We start from the raw sequence: 18,046 nt of genomic DNA, 5'->3' as shown, positions 1-18,046 counted from the left end.
CAATATAGCCCTAGCAGCCTAAACCCAACAACATACAATGTCCACAAGGTCAACAGGTTGCAAGTAACAACCAGCTTTGTTAGTAGCGTTAACATTGTGTGCCACAATTTTGAAATGGGGCAATGAGCAAATATCAAATTTTCTCATTGGGGGGCACAGCTACTGCCAGGTTAAACACTATACTTGAATGATGCTGTTTTATTTGTTGTTTTAATTCCATGTAATTGGAATTTCTAAATGAGAGTTGAAAAATAATGGCAAGCTAAATATTTTATGGGATGCGTTTTTCCCCATTTCAGTTTAAAATAGAACCCCCCCCCAACTGAGATAAGACAGTTGTTAAAGAAGTGGTAATGCTGCTGTTTATGTGCAGAAAGGTCAAGTTGGTAACTTCAAAAGGTAACCTGTTGTTCACACTTTGAACAGGTAGAGGCACTGGTGTTATCTACACAAGATGTGCTGCAGGACAGTATCGACTAGTGGAAAACAGCATAGAAATTTAGTCAAGTTTTGTGTACCAATTGTTTGCAAAGCAAAAGCAATGCTCATGAATCAAAATCAAGAACACGACATAATGATGTAGAGTGTATACTGGGTCTGTGTGGACCATGGTGGGGTAATGCATTGCTGTATTAAATTGTCACTTGATGGACGGTGAACTATATTTTGGTTGGCATGCTACCAGTGAACTTCAAAGCAACTCCTTGTTTTTAGAAGTTGACAGTGTGCCAAGTTGGTGTTCATCCAAAAACAGTGTTGTGTTCTGAAGAAGGTCCTAGGGATGTGCAAGATTACAGCACTGGTGCATCACTTGACTGATATGTAGATGTTACCAACTTATAGTGGTAAATGTAGAACAACATCACAATGAAAATGCATATTTTGCACTGCCACATCATTACATTGAAGAAAATATAACAACCCTCTGGATCCACAGAATCAGGATATGTTCTAGCATCCACCATATTCTCTTGACATTAGTGCCTGGGATTACAGATCCCCAACTGAATAACATTTTCACTACACACACATGGCATATGGTTAACTAAAGATATCACTTATAGACATCCAAAAATATACAAGGGGGTATCAATAGAATACTTTTCTATTGACTCTCCATGTATAGTAACACATTTCTCCCATCTATGGATCAGTTGTTTAATCCCTTGATCATAGAAGTCTAACTTTTTGCCTGAAACCATGATTCCACTTCATTGATGACTTCCTGAGGTGAATCAAAGCGGCATCCCTGCAATGGTTTCTTCATTTCTCAAAACAAGAAGTCTGATGGTGCTAGGTCAGGAGAATAGGGTGGGTGCTGCAGTAGCACAAATCCAACGGTTGGCAAGAACATTGCTTTTGCAAAGAGGTGAGCAATCTTGGAACTCATTGTGCAGAGACCTTAGACATGTGCAGATGGTTATATAAAATGCTGTGGGCAGACCCATAACTAATTTCCACTGCATTTGTGATGAAATGAATTGCCACATGTCTGTCACTCAGCACCAGCTGCTCAACCTTTGCAACTGTCCCACTGTCTGTGGATGGCCTTCCTTCTCTTGGCTCATCAAAGACACATGTACAACCATACTGGAACTCCCATTTCCACTTTTTTATATTGTCATAGGATAGACAATTCTGTCCATACACAGCTTTCATTTCTTCGTCAATTTTCTGAGCTTTCTTGCCCTGCAAATGCAGGAATTTGATCACTGCTTGATGCTTCACCTCTGTTGTATGATCACCTATGGGAATAAAATTTCACATGTTAGTTAGTTATTGAATATGTAAACTTATATTAAAAACGGCATCTTCCTACTGATATTTTATCTAGGTCAGGGTGCGAACCTTTTGATACACCCTCGTACCTATCTCTAGATGGCATTTGTCTCCCTCCATATATGTAAAAGCATTATACAAAGTATCATATTGATGGATTATGATTATGGATTATAATACTTTTTACACAACCCTTCACACATTTTGAGATGACCATTTGTCTGATGATAAAATTCTAACAGATAAATTGCTGTCCCCACCTTACAAAATATATTCCAATAATTTTATTATTCTTTGGCTGTATAGGTGGTTGTAACAGATAAGTTTCCAGTAGATTTGCATTATGTTCCCAACTTAGACCAAGTTTGGGTATTGTGCTGGAGAGGATCTCAGGATAGGGGTACAAAAACAATTCAAATTATTAGAGATGCAAGCCAGAAAAAGAAACATCATACTGTGCATCCAGAACCTGTTGATGGCCATTTTGACTTGGTAAGTTAATATATAAAATCTTACTCAAGTAAACCTATTTTAATGATATTAGTCATGCTTATTATTTTTGTCTGTTGCTATTTACATTGAATTTAATGTATAAGAAAGACCCTCTGAGACTATATCATAAATATGTACTAAGATTTTTGCAAACAGCACCATTTGAATGCCATTACTCTGCTGCCCTCGTTCCTTCCCATATTTGAGAAAAACGATCCATTCAGCTTATAAATGGGGAATGCAAATTCCCATTTATTGGTTAATTAGGCGATACAGGTAATGGACCCATTTATAACTTAAGCAGGAGATATAGGTAATGGACAAAAATATGGAAACAGTAACATAAAATTATTAATACAGTGTTGTACCACCACGTGAATGCAGCGCAGCCAGTACACATCAGGCATAGTCTACCAGCATTTGAAAGTTAGCAGGAGGGATTAGACATTATTCATCCACAAAAAACATTATCAATTCCTGCTTATTTGATAGAGCTGGAAAATACTGCCCTAAGAAACAGCAGAAAAGCATCGTTCCAGAAGTTCCCATAGATTTTTCTATTGGATTTAGATCTGGTGACTGCAATGCCCATGGTATGTGAAAAAGTTATTATTATTATCAATATATTTCTCTGTTGAAGAGACACCCCTGGGACAACCATTGGCTAGATGAGAGTTACATTCTAAGGTGTGAAGTGGACCCATGAGCAAAAGGTTACAAAGTCCATGGGATGTTCACCCTGAAAGGTTGAATACAGAATTTTAGAATACATGAGTAATTGTGATTTTACAATAGAATGTTTAAATTTTTGGCATCTTTAAACAATATTTAAAAGAATATTTAAAGAATATTTAAAATTTTGACATCTTAGGTTGGCATCTAGAATACAGAGAATATATAGTTAAAAGGAATCAACATTAAATGCAGTTTTTGAACCGAGTGGCTGTGCCCTACAGTTGCACGAGACAATAAGATTCAGCAAAGACTTGCAATCTGTAGGCTTTTTCACTACAGAGCTTTTCCAGTTCAATTCTTAGTTGATTAAAGAGTTCTATTGTGTTTGCTGGAAAAAAGCGACTTTGGCTGTCCAGGTTTTTTAAGTTGCTTTGAAGAGAATGTCTTGTTTCAGCAATCCTGGTGGCTTCTCGACGAGAGTGAAACAAGCCGTCAACACTGGGAGCGTCTAATCTTTCTGTTGGGCTAATGTGAAAATGTTTCTTGTGTTAATTGTCTATTTCCAGGGAGGACTGCTGAGATTGGAAAGTAGGATGGCTTTAGAGATAATAAATGGGTGATTCAAGATCCTGTTCAGCCATCTCAAGAGCCAGTATTCAATACTTAGGAAAGCTTTCAGGTTGCTTGGTGGAGCAGAGGACCAAATCTGTGAAGCATACAGTGGGATGGGAAGTATACATTTCAAGATATACTTTTTAACAAGATCTGGGTTTCTAATGCAGTTAACTCCTGTTTGACAGCCCAGAGCGCTGTATATGTTTTAGCTTTGATGTAATCAAAGTGCTGGGAGAATGTTAGTCCCTCATCACATTTTAGACCAAGGTCTATGTGCAATTTAACCTTTGGAACTTCGCATCTGCTTACCAGCATAGAGATATTGTTCCTGCTCTTTTTATTTGTAATTGTCATCATTTGGGCAGATTTGCTTGGGTTTAAACGTAGTCCAATACAGTCAAGGTAATGTCCAGTTCATTTATTGTGTTATTGGCTTGTTGATTTGTTTGCTTAACTTGTTGTAGATCTTTAGATTCAACGAAGAATTTCAGGTCATCAGCATATGTAATAAAGTTGTCTTTATGGGATGCAAAAAATGGTTCCAGAGCTGCAGCAAATAACAGTGAGGAGAGAACACCTCCATGTGGCACTCCCTGCGAAATGGAGTAATGGGCAATAAAATCGTCATTACAGATTGAGCCGTCTTTCCTTCAGTATGTTACATAAAATGTTTGATTTTGAAGTAGAAAGATAAAATTTGTTCCAGAACTGTTATCGAGATATTGTCAAAAGCTGCAGATATGTCTAGTAAGATGATATCGAGCTGTTCCTTATTGTTGAGAGCTTTCTGCATCCGGAAAAGGGTCTCAAGGAGATGACAGTTGATCTTCCAGATAAGACAGAGTGTAGGTGCAGAGGACGATGCCCGAAGCAGTGTTAGGTGAGAGCTGAGAGAAGAGTCTTCTCAAACATTTTCAAGATGGTGCAACTTATGGCTATGGGTCTATAGTCTTTGGCATTTTTTGGTTTCTTTATTTTGGGAATGGGCCTGACTATGTAGCTTTTCCATATGCAGGGAAGAGTACCTTTTTGAATGATTTCATTGAAAATCTGATGCAACACCTCAATAATGTAAGGGCTGCAGATTTTTGCCATGAAAAGAGGGAAGTTATCAGAATCAACAGTTGCTTTATTAGGAAGTTCATTTATGGCTTTCATGAGGGTTTTCTTTGGTAATTGTGATGATTGTTAGAGGTGTCTTTCTTAGTAAGTTTGAAACGGATTCTTCTTTTTCTGCGAATCATTTATTCTCTTCCTGTTTTCTTCGGTTGCTAATTGGTTGGGCACAGGAGGTTGTTCAAATGTCTTCTTGGACCATTCAGTAAAGACCTCAGTAGTCATGAGACCCTTTTTTCTGTTATCACCAACAATGCTTTTTCCTTGTTTGAGCTTTGATAATACAGCTGCGTAATGTGCTTGTCTTTTCAGCTTTATAAAGTGAGTACTCTCTTTTTTGTACAGAATATAGTCATTAGGATGACCTGTCTTCAGCCACTTCCTGTAAAATCTTTGCTTTTTACAAAAGACATTTTATCTGTGGATTAAACCAGTTTTTGGATTTCCCGGTTATCCTTATTGCCCTCGATGCTCCTTCATAGGCAATTTTTGTGAGCTTTAGGGCCAGTAGCTGGAGAGCTTCCTCTGCCGGCTTCATGTTTAGTTCTTGCCATTCGTATTCTCGAAGTTCTTTGAGGATGATGTTTGGCTTGATATATTTTAAAGAAAAAGTCGTTCTGTGCATGCCATTAAAATTTCTGCCGTCCCTCTGATTGGTTCCAGCAACATTGAGTGTGGTCTCTACAGCTATGGGATTGTGATCTGACTTAAAGCAAAACAAATTGTCTGCTAATCTAATGCTAAGTGTATTGTAATAGACAATATCTAACTGTTGATTCCCTCTAGTTGTTGGAGTAACCAGTTGTTTCAGATTTAGTTGTGCAAGAATAGTCAAGATTTCTTTTTGCATCGGTATGTTTTGGAATTGGCATGTTAACGTCTCCTAACAGGATCGTATCTACAGCTGGATTGAGGTTAACTGTAAGCCACGCAAGGAGTTCATTTCTTGAATCTCTTGTGTGCTCAGGAAGCAGGTATATAAGACAGATTTGTAATTTTATTTTCCCATTGAAAAAGGTAGCACAGGTGGCATCAAAATTATCTGATTTGGGGAGGTGTTCCTTTGTAGACTGATATTCATTTTTTTACAGGATCATGGTTCCTCCACCCCGTTTTTCAGTTCTTCCAGTGCCAACACATTTGTATCCAAGCGGATTAGCGAGAATGTTTAGTTGTCTGTTATTGCATAACCACGTTTCAACAAGGCAAATGTAGTCAAAGTTCAGTCTCACGTTCCTCAAACCACTGGATGACCACATGTGATCTGTTGATTGGAGCATTATCATCATGAAAGACCTCCCTCTTCATGAAAGAAATACTTGGTCATTGGATGAAGTTGATCATTCAGGGCTTTTAAATAGTGACTGACATCAACTTTGCCTTCTGACAGAATGAGTAACCCAAACCATGCCATGAGAAAAAAAAAGCACACCACACCATTACAAAACCAGTGGAACCCTTAACAGTAGGAAACAAGCAGTCAGTTATATGCTTCCTTCAGTTGGTGCCACACATGCACTCATCCATTGGCCGTAAACAAAGTGTAGGAGGATTCATTGGACCATAATCACATTCCTCCACTGTTTATTCTCTTTGCATCTTGGACATGACGATGTGCATTGTCAGGGGCAGTGAGTCACTTGTGAAGTGCAACTCGACCATGATATCCACCTTTGTGGAGTTCTCAATGTAATGTTTTTTTACAAAACTAGCTTCTCACATCCTGCATTGTGAAATCAGTGTGCAATTGATCAGCTGTTGCTTGCTGGTTTCACTTTGCATATTGCACTAATGCTCGAACATTCTGATTCTGGAGTGTGCAGTTTCACCCATTGTTGCCTTTTGCAGATGATGGAAACTGTTTCTTGTGAAATATTAGTGAGTTCAGCTGTATTTTTTCTGATGACATGGTACTAATGGTTACATGCAGTTTGCTTTTTTTTTAAAATAAATCTCAAAAGGTTTTCATACAGACATTAATAAATTTCCACATGAATTCCTTTTCTGGCCTGCAAGAGTTAGAGTTCCTGGTTTACACATTTTGAGTCTAATAGATTGGATGAGGAAGTCTCATTTCCAGTCCTCAACTCATCCATGGAACTAAAAGTACTGTAGTTCCATGGATGAGTTGAGGACTGGAAATGAGACTCATCCATGGAACTAAAGTACAGGTAGTTCTCGACTTTACAAGTTAATTTGTTCCTAGTGCACACTCGTAAAGCGGGAATAAAATCCCATAGACATAATGTTAAAAATAGGGGTTATGTTCTCAACAATGAAATTAGTTAGCTAATTAGTTTGTTTAAACAATGCTTGATTTATCCAAAGAAATTAAAACGTAGCCTGTAAAATCAAGCAAATTATAATAATAAAGAAATTATTTATGACTTACAAATTTTAAAGATCGTTTATCCTTCATCATCGACTAAATGCACACTCGTCGATCACTCATTATTGGCTCGGCACTCGTTGGTTTGTTGCACGAGGAATCGTCTTCTTCAGAAATGCTTCAAGAGGCATTTGTTTCCAAGATAATCTTCTATTTTCTTTATAAATTTTAATAGATGCATAAGAATGCACAAATTGCAACTAACATGATTTGAGTGGAGTAACAAGTTTATGAAGCTTAAAAAAAAAGGAATGAAGAGAAGATTCTGAAAATTTATGGTTTTTTATACGGTTGAAGATTTCAGTAAAGAGGAAACACATTTCACCATAATAACGTAAAAAAAACACACAATTCCAGCTATCGGTATTTTTGCAAATGCAATTACATGGAGTTTACTACTGTTTATAATTGCTTGCAGTAACATAAAAACAATTTTTACTTTCCAATAAACCGGAAAGTGCAAATTGTTTTTATTGTTTTTTGGTCATGACCTCCAAAAATGTGCTTCAGAAAAATGTCACAAAGGCATTCAAAATTGGTTCTAATAACAGAACATATGATAACAATGAAAGTGTAGTGTGTTTCAGTGATTTGAATTGGTAACCAATACAATCTGCACTATAAAAACGACCTTTTATAGAGTTATATTGCAAAAATTTCAACTTCCGAGGTCATGGAACAAATTACCAAAAAACAATGTGCTATTGGGTTCACATTATGATATTTTTACGATACGATGGTGTCTCTGGAACGAATTAATATCGTAAAGCTGGGTAAACTGTATTGTATAGCTACGTGTGTGGTTTGCAATGTGGTATTTATGAATGTTTAACATTCATTTTTTGCAATTAATGTTCATATTTTCGATTTTGTTGATATTTGATACTTTGAGGGAAAAAAAAAACTCATAAACCCGGGAACTCGTAAAGCGAGAACTGCCTGTAGGTTTCAGCAACCCTCCATGTTTTCAGATACCATATATATAAAAAAAAGAAAGAATAGAGTAAATTAGGTCATAGAGCTGTTCACCAAGAAGAGGTCTGCCATTAATACTACACAATATTAGTGGCAAATGCAGTTTTCTTTGATAACTAATTATCAGATACACTTTGTTCTGTTTGAAAGTGTAGTTATGGTTGTGTGAGATTCATGCTTCTATTTAGAAGGGAAGTATTTTAACAATTTACCTACAGAGATACTGCAAAGCATCTGAAACAATGAATAGGCACTGTATTTTAAACTTTAACAGCTGGAATTAATAATGGGAAAGTGTTGCTTATGAGAATGACTTTGGAAGGGCAAATGAAGTAAGATCTTGGAATTATGTTTCCCTCATATAATATGAAAAGATAAAATAAAAATAATAATAATAAATAAATAAAAAAATAACTTTTTTTGTTCACTTTTCTTTTTATTTTAGGGATACATAACTTGGGTCTCAGAACTAGTTTCCTTGACTTTTATCTTCAGAATCAGTAGAAAAGGGAGAAATTACATTTAACTTTATTTTGGGTTTAACGTCAGAAACCATCCTGTGTTTTCCATCAATTTTTGAGTCCAGAACGTTTTTTGAAAAATTATATAAAGCAATAAATAATGTGAATTATAGGACTGAACCCAAAAAAAGTAAAGCTATTGAAAACTACTAAATTTCTATATGATGTTGAATTTTCTTTAAATATTTTTATTATATTATAGTTAATGCAGAATATGATAACAGTAAACCGGTAAAAAAATTTGTTTATTTCAGTTGTAGGCCTAGGTGAAAGTTGTACTTCTGGAACTAGGTTAGGCAAATATCCATTTTAATATTCTCACAAACTTAAATTTGAGTTAAGTTCAGAGGCATAAGGAAACTGAGTTGAGCTCCGTCAGCTGTATCAGTGAGGAAGCATTTTCCACTTTAAAATCACATGATGTTTTTTGTGGATTTGGCAACTTGGAAATGTTGATTCCTCCATATTTTAAGTCAAAGATTTATCTTCCTTACTTGTTAACTCCAAAGCAGTTGCTCAAAAAATTGTGTATTGTGGAAGCATGCAAGGTCTGGAAGACTCCCCTGTGTGTTCACATTTTGAAAACTCAAAGCATACCGGCATTTATGAAAATTTCTTAACTTTTTTCCCCCCTTGTTAGTAATACTATCTAGTTAGCAAACTTAAAATATCTTATTAATAATTGTAGTTTTTTTTTATTGCATTTTCTCCCATTCATTTTCAGTTTGGCACTTTTTTTGGAAGTTTATAACATAGCTTCCAGTAGAAAATTTTCCTGAAATTTTCTTATTAAATCAAATAAATATATATCAAAGAAAGATTTTGTAACAGTACAATTTTCAGAAAATAATCCATTAAGAGTAGCATAGCAAACAGGGTGCCTCCGTAGCCAGGTGGGAAGGAGCAGTAGTGCGTATTACATGCTTCTTGATTAGACCGGGGTTCGAGCCCGTCACCACCAAATACGGAAGATGCGGAAAGGTCAGGGAATGACCACCGCATATCCCGGAGCAATATGGCCTTAGTTGCTAATGCTCCTAAAAACCAAAACAACAACAACAACATAGCAAACACTGTTTTTCTTTTGCACACAAGGTACCAATTGATACAAAGGTTTCAGTTTTTTGTAATTTATGATGTGAATAGATACTTTTCCTTGAAATTTAGTTAGTAGATAAAAGTACTCACTGAAGAAAGAATGCAAAATAATAAATAATTTTTTCTCTAATAAACAGTTCATTGTGAGGAGCACACACTTCTTTTCTTTGCACACAAACGAAAGTGGTAATTTTTGACACCAGTTTTTGGAAGTTTATAATGCAGCTTCCAACAGAGATATTTTCTTGAAATTTTGTTACAAGATTGATATACATCCAGAGAAGGTGCTGTAGTGATATTGTTTTCAAATATCAATTCTTTGTGAGTAACGGGAACTTCTTTTTTTTTATTATTCAGTGCATAATGTGTGGCATTTTCTATTTGGCACCAGTGTTTATATTGTGGCTTCTAATATATGAATTTCCCTGAAATTTTATTACTAGAATCAATACACATTGAAGAAAGACTATAATAATTTTATTTTCAAAAAATAATTCATTATGAGGAGCAAGATCGATATATATCCAAGGAAGCAAAACAGATGTCAGGGCGGTGGTACCCTTTTAAATTGATTAGAAAATACTTCCATTTTAGAAAGTGCTATTTATTTCAAAGGCGTGCATGCAATAACAAGCAACTCACTGAAAAGATGGAGTTGCCAAAAAGAACAAAAAAATAATAATAATAATAATAATAATAATAATAAATAAATAAAATTTTTTCACTACAAACTTATGAATACATTTGAAAAGTTTGTGGTCTGTGTATAAAAGGATAGTGTGCAATATTAAAAATTTCTGTACTTAATGTACAACATTTCAAATAATAACCTGCCAAGTTTCGTATAATTTCAGTAACATCTTTTTTTAATTTCGGGTCCTGAAGTCAAAAAAGTTGTGTGAATGAGGAAAGATGAATAAAATCAGTCACCATGCGGCCATCCAGTATTTGTCAAAAAATGGGACTAATGCCAAAGGCAATTCATGAGTATTGAGTTATTAAATTGGGGGGAGGTCCTATATCCCTTTCTGTTTCATTGTTAAGAAGTGGGCAGCACAATTTAAATGAGGGAGGGAAGAGACTAGAAGATGATCCATGCTGTGGAAGACCTGCAACATCTATCACTCCAGATGACGTTGACAATATGCTCGATCTGGTGATGAGTGATCATTGAGTGACAATTTGGTATATTGTCAGCATCTTGGGCATTTCATCTGAACATGTGTACCACATAATAACAGATTCTCACTATGAAAAAAGGTGTTACAATGGGTCCCATAGTTGTTGACAGCAGATCAAAAACTCACAGGAGTTGTCAGGTCAAGTGAACATTTTCAAGCAGATCCAGCAAATTTCCTTGCAAGGTTTGTGACATGGATCCATTACTTTCAACCAGAGGCAAAGCAGCAGTCCAAAAGTGGGAACACAGCTCTTCTCCCCCTCCAAAAACAAAGCCAAGTCAATTCCTTCTGTTGGCAAGGTGGTGGCATCAGTTTTTTGGGAATACTGATGGAGTGTTGCTGGTGTATTACCTTCAGAAAGGCCAGACAATCAGAGCATATTATGCAGACCTTGTGAGGCATTTGCATGAAAACATCAAAGACAAATGCTGAGGGAAAAATTCAGCAAAGGATCTTGTTCAACTAGGACAACATGCCTGCTACGAATCTGTCATTTCCATGGCTGCACTGCATGAATATGGCTTTGAAATCTTGGATCATCTCCCATATTTATCAGATTTAGCATCATTGGACTTTCACCTATTTTCTAATTTGAAAAAATACCTGGCTGGCATCCATTTGCCTACTGAACAGTGATGTCATTGCTGCAGTGGATGCATTCCTGGAGGCTAGAGAAAACTCATAGTTGGAACCAGTGCATTGTGCATCAGTGGCAAAAGTGTATTTCACTCCAAAGGGGGCTGCGTTGAAAAGAAAAGTAACGTGTTACCAGATCCCTCAAATCAACTGTTCATACTCAGGCCACAAACTGTTCCAGTGCTCCTTGTGGACCAGTATGGTCTTTTCTTTTAATTAATATAAACTTTATTAAATTTTGATCTGTATGTAAAAAACATAATGAAATATGTTCACTTTTTAAATCTCTTAAATGTTTTTGAACCCACTGCCCTTTCCCCAATTTCCACATCTCCCCCAAACAAAAATGTTCAGCATAAAATTCAGTTATTGCATAAATACCTGTTGTCTTCATTGTGTCTGTCTGTCCATCCACAGTGAAGACAACAGACATTTATGCATATGAAAACATGTCTAAAAATAAGTTATCTCAAATAAATAAATGAAAGTATGTTGCAGATGTTTGAATGTTATTGAATAAGAAAAAGTAAGATTGACACCAAATTTTCCTTTACTTCCTCAGAAGGTTTCCGAATCTATTTCAGTTCATTTCATTTAACTTTGGATAACCATTAAATTATATTAAACTAACTATTAAGAATAATTTTACCTGAATTTAAGAAATTAAAATTATTTCATGTCTTTCACAAATCAATATGAGACATTTTCCATCTGCATTAAAGATATATATCAATGTAATGGTTTCTTAAAACATTGCAGGTGAGTGGCTTATTTATTCCTCCATCACAAGACTTAGGTCATGGTTGGAAGTATGGTTACGTAGTTCATACCAATCAGAGGGGAATGTATAAGCTTGACCTTCAGGCTATGAAGTATATGAAGACTGTTGATCTCACTCCATATAATTGTGCGCCTAGATCTGCAGACTTTTCATCCTTAGGTAAGCTTAGTAGTGCAGATGAAGTTAGTAGTACAAGTTTAATATAAATTTAATTTAATTTAAAGTATAAAAGAATTTAGCAAGTTTCTTCAGCCAGAATCCAGTGCATTGGGTATCCTGTCTGCTGCCTTTCTTCCCTTCCTTCCTGTAGATCCACAGGACTACTTCACACCTTAATTCTAAAAATTGGTCCAATATATAAATCACTTTAATAAAACCTTTTTAACTTGAAGAAGTTAAAAATGTTTTTTCATCCAATTCCTAAAATGGGTGACATTGCCTCCCTTCCATCTAATTAACAGTCACCAACATGGATTCTGTCAGTATTGATCCAGTGGTGATATCCTGACATGTTACTCATCTTTGGATAAATTTTATAGAAAAGTTCAGAGAAACTTAAGAAGGTGCTTTTGATACTTCTAAGTGTCTTGATCGTTTTTGACATGAAAGTCTTTCAAATAATCTTTCATCTTATGGTCTGCTAAACAAGACAATCCTAAGATTTTAGAAGTTAAGGGGGAAGGGTAAGGGTTTTAATTTGAAAAGGGATTGCAAAAGAATGAGATTTTTTTTTGGATTCTTATCTATTTGGTGATAAATATATGCAACTGCAAAAACAAATTATAGAAATTTTTTAAATGACTTATAGTAAACGTCACAAATGCATTTATACCATTATGGAAATAGTGCACAGAAAATATGTCAAAATGGATGACAAATGAGTTGACTAGTTAAATGTTTCATTCTTCAGAAAGGACCACAGTAGAGTTATTAGCAGAACATGCTTTCCAAATTTAATGATATAAAGGTGGGGAGAGTAATGAATGATGTGGCCGAGCTATATTGCTTCAAAATAATCTGGATTTGCTACACAAATAGTCAGTAAAATGGTAATTATTAATATGAATATTAGTAGTGGCAAATGACACAAGAAAGCAAGCTTATATAGCATAAATCAACAACAACAACAAAAAAAGATGAGTAGTTCTTCCTTAAATTTATTCAGACCACCCACTTCCACAACACCAGATGGAAGTTTGTTCCAACAATCAACTACCAGCTAGCTGAAAGCAAATTTCTGCATATCTGTCCTGTAACCATCCTTTCTTAATTTAAATTTATGCCCCCACTGGTGTGTTGTCTGAGCAAGAGTAAGGATGCCATCAATATTTAACTTACTCAATCCATTGGAAGCCTTAAATGCCTCAATCAGACCTCCTTACAGGTGTAATGAGCTTGTAGTGTAGTGCTGCCAAATGTAAGACCTTCCATTTTATAGCTTAAATAGTGCAAAGGTAGTAGTAGTACAAGTGTAATGATATAACAAAATTCAGCAATTTAGGAATTAAAGATGCTCGCTAATGAGTAAGACCTATGAAAGTTGGTACAAGTGGTCATATACACTATTTTTCCAAATGTAACTAGACACCTGCTTATTTCAAATAACCTATGATTGATACAATATTTAATAATGTTCTGACCCCACCTTTGGTAGTCCTCTATAGCAGTATAGTAGTTTTGCCACTTGTCACTCATTTGCACCTCGTTTGCACCAGATTTGCTTTATAACCAGAGGAATTTCTAAAATCCTCTTCAGTCGAGGCTGTAGTTGACTGATATCAAGCACACTAAGTAGGGTTTTCCTTATCAGTTAGTCTGAATGTTTCATTCCAGAAGACATGCAAATTGGCCCATGAACACACTTGTATAGAAATAATGGGCAATATGGTTTAAATCACTGATCTGCCTAAAACCCCAACTACAATAACCTGTAATAGACTCTGAACCAGTTTTTTATAACAAAAAAAGCAATATTTTGGTCAATTCCTCCTCAACACTGCAGTTAATTCAATTACTGAGTTCAGGCATGTTGGCCTGGCCCAAAACCAACATTCCAGTTCATTCTAAGGATATTCAGTGGGGTCAGGATCTTAAGGCTCTGAACAGGCCAATGAAGCTTTTGCACACCCATATCTTCAAGCTAAGTCACTACAGGCTGTTCATTGTCATGCTGAAACAGAAAAAGCCCTCTCATACTGCTGTCACAATATAGGAAGAGTACTGTATAACATTCATTGTTCCAGGAAGGAAGAGTGGTGTAATCACTTTGAACCCAGAAACCAAATGATAATCCATAAAGTGGTATCACCCCAACTCGTGTGAAAAATTTGACAGGTTTCCCATGGGGAAAAGTGATGGTGAAAGAACAGACTGTACTTTCTGAGGCATACCTTAAACGAGCAAAACGTATTCACTTATACCAAGATAGGTTGAGGAAACTAAATGATGATGCCATCCTTTCTTCTTCCTGGGATCTCTCTCTCTCTCTCACACACACACACACACACACACACACACACACACACACACACACACACACACACACACACACACACACACGGAAAAGGAAGCTTGTAGGATAAATGCAAAAATTGGTTTTCAGACAGTGATTGTTGAAGCAAACTTCTGTCTGATATTGTGGAAGTAGGTAGTTTGAATAAAGTTAAGAAAGGATTAGTTAAAGTATTATAGATGGACAATTGAGGTGAGTTGTGTGGGTGTTTTGCTCCACTATTCAAGGACAAAGGTTTTTAATGTGGTAACTGAGTTGTTGCTGAAGCAAAAAGTGACTTAAGAGAATTTTCCTGAAAATGATATTAGTTTTGTGTATGGGTAGCACAATGGCTACTGTTTCCATCCTTACATGCTGTCTAGGAAAGGCCTTTGAATCCTGTCAAAATGGAGGGAAAGCCTGTGGGCTTTTTTCACACTATTTCCCAGTTAAGTCTATCTCAGGTGAGGATTATGCAGCTTTCCCTCCCCAGAAATAAGCTACCACACAGGCACGTATGTGCCTATGCACTTTTAGAGAATTTTAAATTAAATTAAAATTATCCAAGAGAGTGTTTGTGTCTGATGGGTGCATCTGGAATGATTTTGGAGGGAATAGCAGTATTACAGTAGATAATCATGTAATTTAGCTGATCATAGTCAAGTAGTAGGACATATTCAAATCTGCACATTAATACAAAAATACCCAGTCCACTATTAGCCAAGTCCTTGTGTAACTGCCATAACAATCAAGTTGGTAATACTTCTCTTGTTCTATAGTTGTCTTGTAATATAAAAACTTCATTTTTATTAAAGTATAATGTTCATTATGAAGGCTATTACAATTTCTATATATATATATATACAAAGGGTACTAGGAAAGTTTTGCAATATGACGCAACAATGAATCACAGGAAGCTGCTTGTTGCTGCATGTTGAGACATGTTAATACGTGCATAGTAGCCGCCGCGCCAAGTCGATGGGCTCAGTTATTCATTAGTAGTGAGAGTGTAAAGTGCTTGCGATGGCATCGTGGTCACGAAATGAGATAAGGACAGATTTGCGGTATAATTTCGTGCGTGATTTAACCATAGACCAGTGCTTAGAAGAAATGACTCTTGCATTAGATGATGATTGTCCACATCGTACAACGATATTCAGGTGGTATAGAGAATTCCAAAGGGGAAATTTCACTCTGGAGGATTCTGAGAGGCTGGGAAGGCCACGAACGTCAGTTACGGAGGAAAACGTTACTGCTGTGAGGAAAATGCTTGACGAAAACAGGCGAGTGACCTACCAACAGATAGAGGATACTTTGGGCCTAAATGCACCAGCAATTCGTTCGATTCTGCAAGATCCTTTGCACGTGAAGAAACTTTGTTCTCTCTGGGTGCCGCATCAACTGACTGAAGAGCAGATGACACAACGTGTGACTTGGTGCCGGGAGATGTTAAAAAAGTTTGATAAGGGACAATCTCGGTATGTGAACAACATCGTGACAGGTGACGAGACTTGGCTGTACTATTACGATCTGCCGACCAAGGCTCAAAACAAAGTTTGGGTCTTTGATGATGACGACACACCCGTAATTGTCAGAAAATCCCGATCTGTAAAGAAGAAAATGATAGCTGTATTTTTCAAATCGAGTGGAATTGTGGAACGTGTTGTTTTGGACACGCAGAAGACAGTCACAGCTAAGTGGTATACTGAACAATGCCTGCCTAAAGTCATTGGATCTATGAAGAACCTGCGGCCAAAGTCAAGAATGGACACCTGGTACCTCCATCACGATAATGCTGCAGCTCACCGCGCCAAAGCCTGCACCGAATATTTGACCACGACAGGACTGAAACTTCTCGAGCACCCTCCCTACAGCCCAGACCTTGCTCCCTGCGACTTTGCACTGTTCCCGCATGTGAAAATGAAGCTAAAAGGGAGACGGTTTTCCAGTGATGAGGACCTTCTACGGGCTTGGGACAACGAGTGTGCTTTACTCCCTAGTGAAACTTGGCAGAACTGGTTTAAAGATTGGTTTCGGAGGATGGAGAGGTGTATTGAATGTAGAGGAAATTACTTTGAAAAAATTAAATAAACAAAGCTGTATTGCAAAACTTTCCTAGTACCCTTTGTATATTTTTTTTTTTTTTTTTTTTGCTGTGTTAATTTAACTACAAGGGTGGGTTCAATAAAGAATCACCCTCACCTACTTCCAATTTTGTGTGTAGCATCATACATATCTCTGTACTAAAGGTGTAAAATTTCAGCCCTGTGTCTTAATTTGTTTTTCTCTTACAGAGCTGAACATGTGATGAAGTAGCATCATGGACAAAGTTGAAGCCAGAGCTGTAATCCGGTATCTGTTCTTGAAGGGAAAATCTAAAGAAATCCACGAGGAGATGACTGCTGTATATAAGGATGAAGCCCCATCCTATGCCATTGTGAAGGACTGTCATAGACAGTTTAGGTTTGGTCAGACATCGGTAGAATCTGAGCCCATTCCAGGTCATCCCCATTCAGCCATTGATGACAGTACAATCAGAAAAGTGGAGTCGTTAATCATGGAAGATCACTGGATATCTGTGCGTGAATTGTCCCAAGAAGTGAAGATTAGTGTGGGCTCTGTTGAAACAGTCCTTCATGACCAACTCCATTTAGGGAAATTGAGTGCAAGATGGATTCCCCAATTATTGACCATTTTCCAGAAGGCTAGTTGACAACAGAAATCACAAGAGTTGTTATCCCTGTGCCAAAAAAAATGAAGAAGACTTTTTCTCTTGTCTAATCACTCAGGATGAAAGTTGGATACAACATTTCGACCCTGAAAGTAAAAAGCAGTTCATGGAATGGCGACATCATAGTTCCCCACTCCCCAAGAAGGGTCCAAGCATCAGCAGGAAAGGTCTTGCTGACAGTGTTTTGAGATGAGAAAGGCGTAATAATGACTACTTATGTAATTGTTCTACCTGCCAAAAGGTAGAACAATTACAGGTGCCTATTATGCCAACTTACTCACAAAATTATGGGAGAAAATCAAAACATGTAGGTGTGGAATGCTGTCCAAAGGTGTGTGAGAATGCTTCAAGACAATGCCCCAGTTCACACTACTGAAATTGCAACAACACAAGCGGTCACTTGTGGATATGAAATACCGCCCCACTCACCCGATCTTGCGACATTGGACTTCTTCTTGTTTCCTTCCCTCAAATCATTTCTTCAGGGGACCCACTTTCCTGACAAAGAGACACTCATTTCTGCAACAGAGTCATGGTTCAAAGACCAACCTCACCACTTCTACAAA

At 36.8% G+C, this 18,046-nt stretch overlaps 1 protein-coding gene across 2 annotated transcripts in view; it reads left to right on the top strand.

The window, feature by feature from the left end:
* Positions 1-18,046, top strand: part of LOC150083734 (follistatin-related protein 5-like) — a 494,649-nt gene that overhangs the window by 466,562 nt on the left and 10,041 nt on the right. For both annotated transcript variants that reach the window (XM_090378180.1, XM_090378179.1), the window contains exons 12-13: positions 2,086-2,271; positions 12,237-12,417. In XM_090378180.1, the coding sequence (XP_090234306.1) occupies positions 2,086-2,271; positions 12,237-12,417 (367 nt within the window). The remainder of the gene's footprint in view (positions 1-2,085; positions 2,272-12,236; positions 12,418-18,046) is intronic.

The sequence above is a fragment of the Mastigoproctus giganteus genome, chromosome 7, assembly GCF_048544385.1.
Source record: "Mastigoproctus giganteus isolate SK-2022 chromosome 7, ASM4854438v1, whole genome shotgun sequence".
Classification (NCBI taxonomy): Eukaryota; Metazoa; Arthropoda; class Arachnida; order Uropygi; family Thelyphonidae; genus Mastigoproctus; species Mastigoproctus giganteus.
This window is presented reverse-complemented; position numbering and strand designations above follow the sequence as displayed.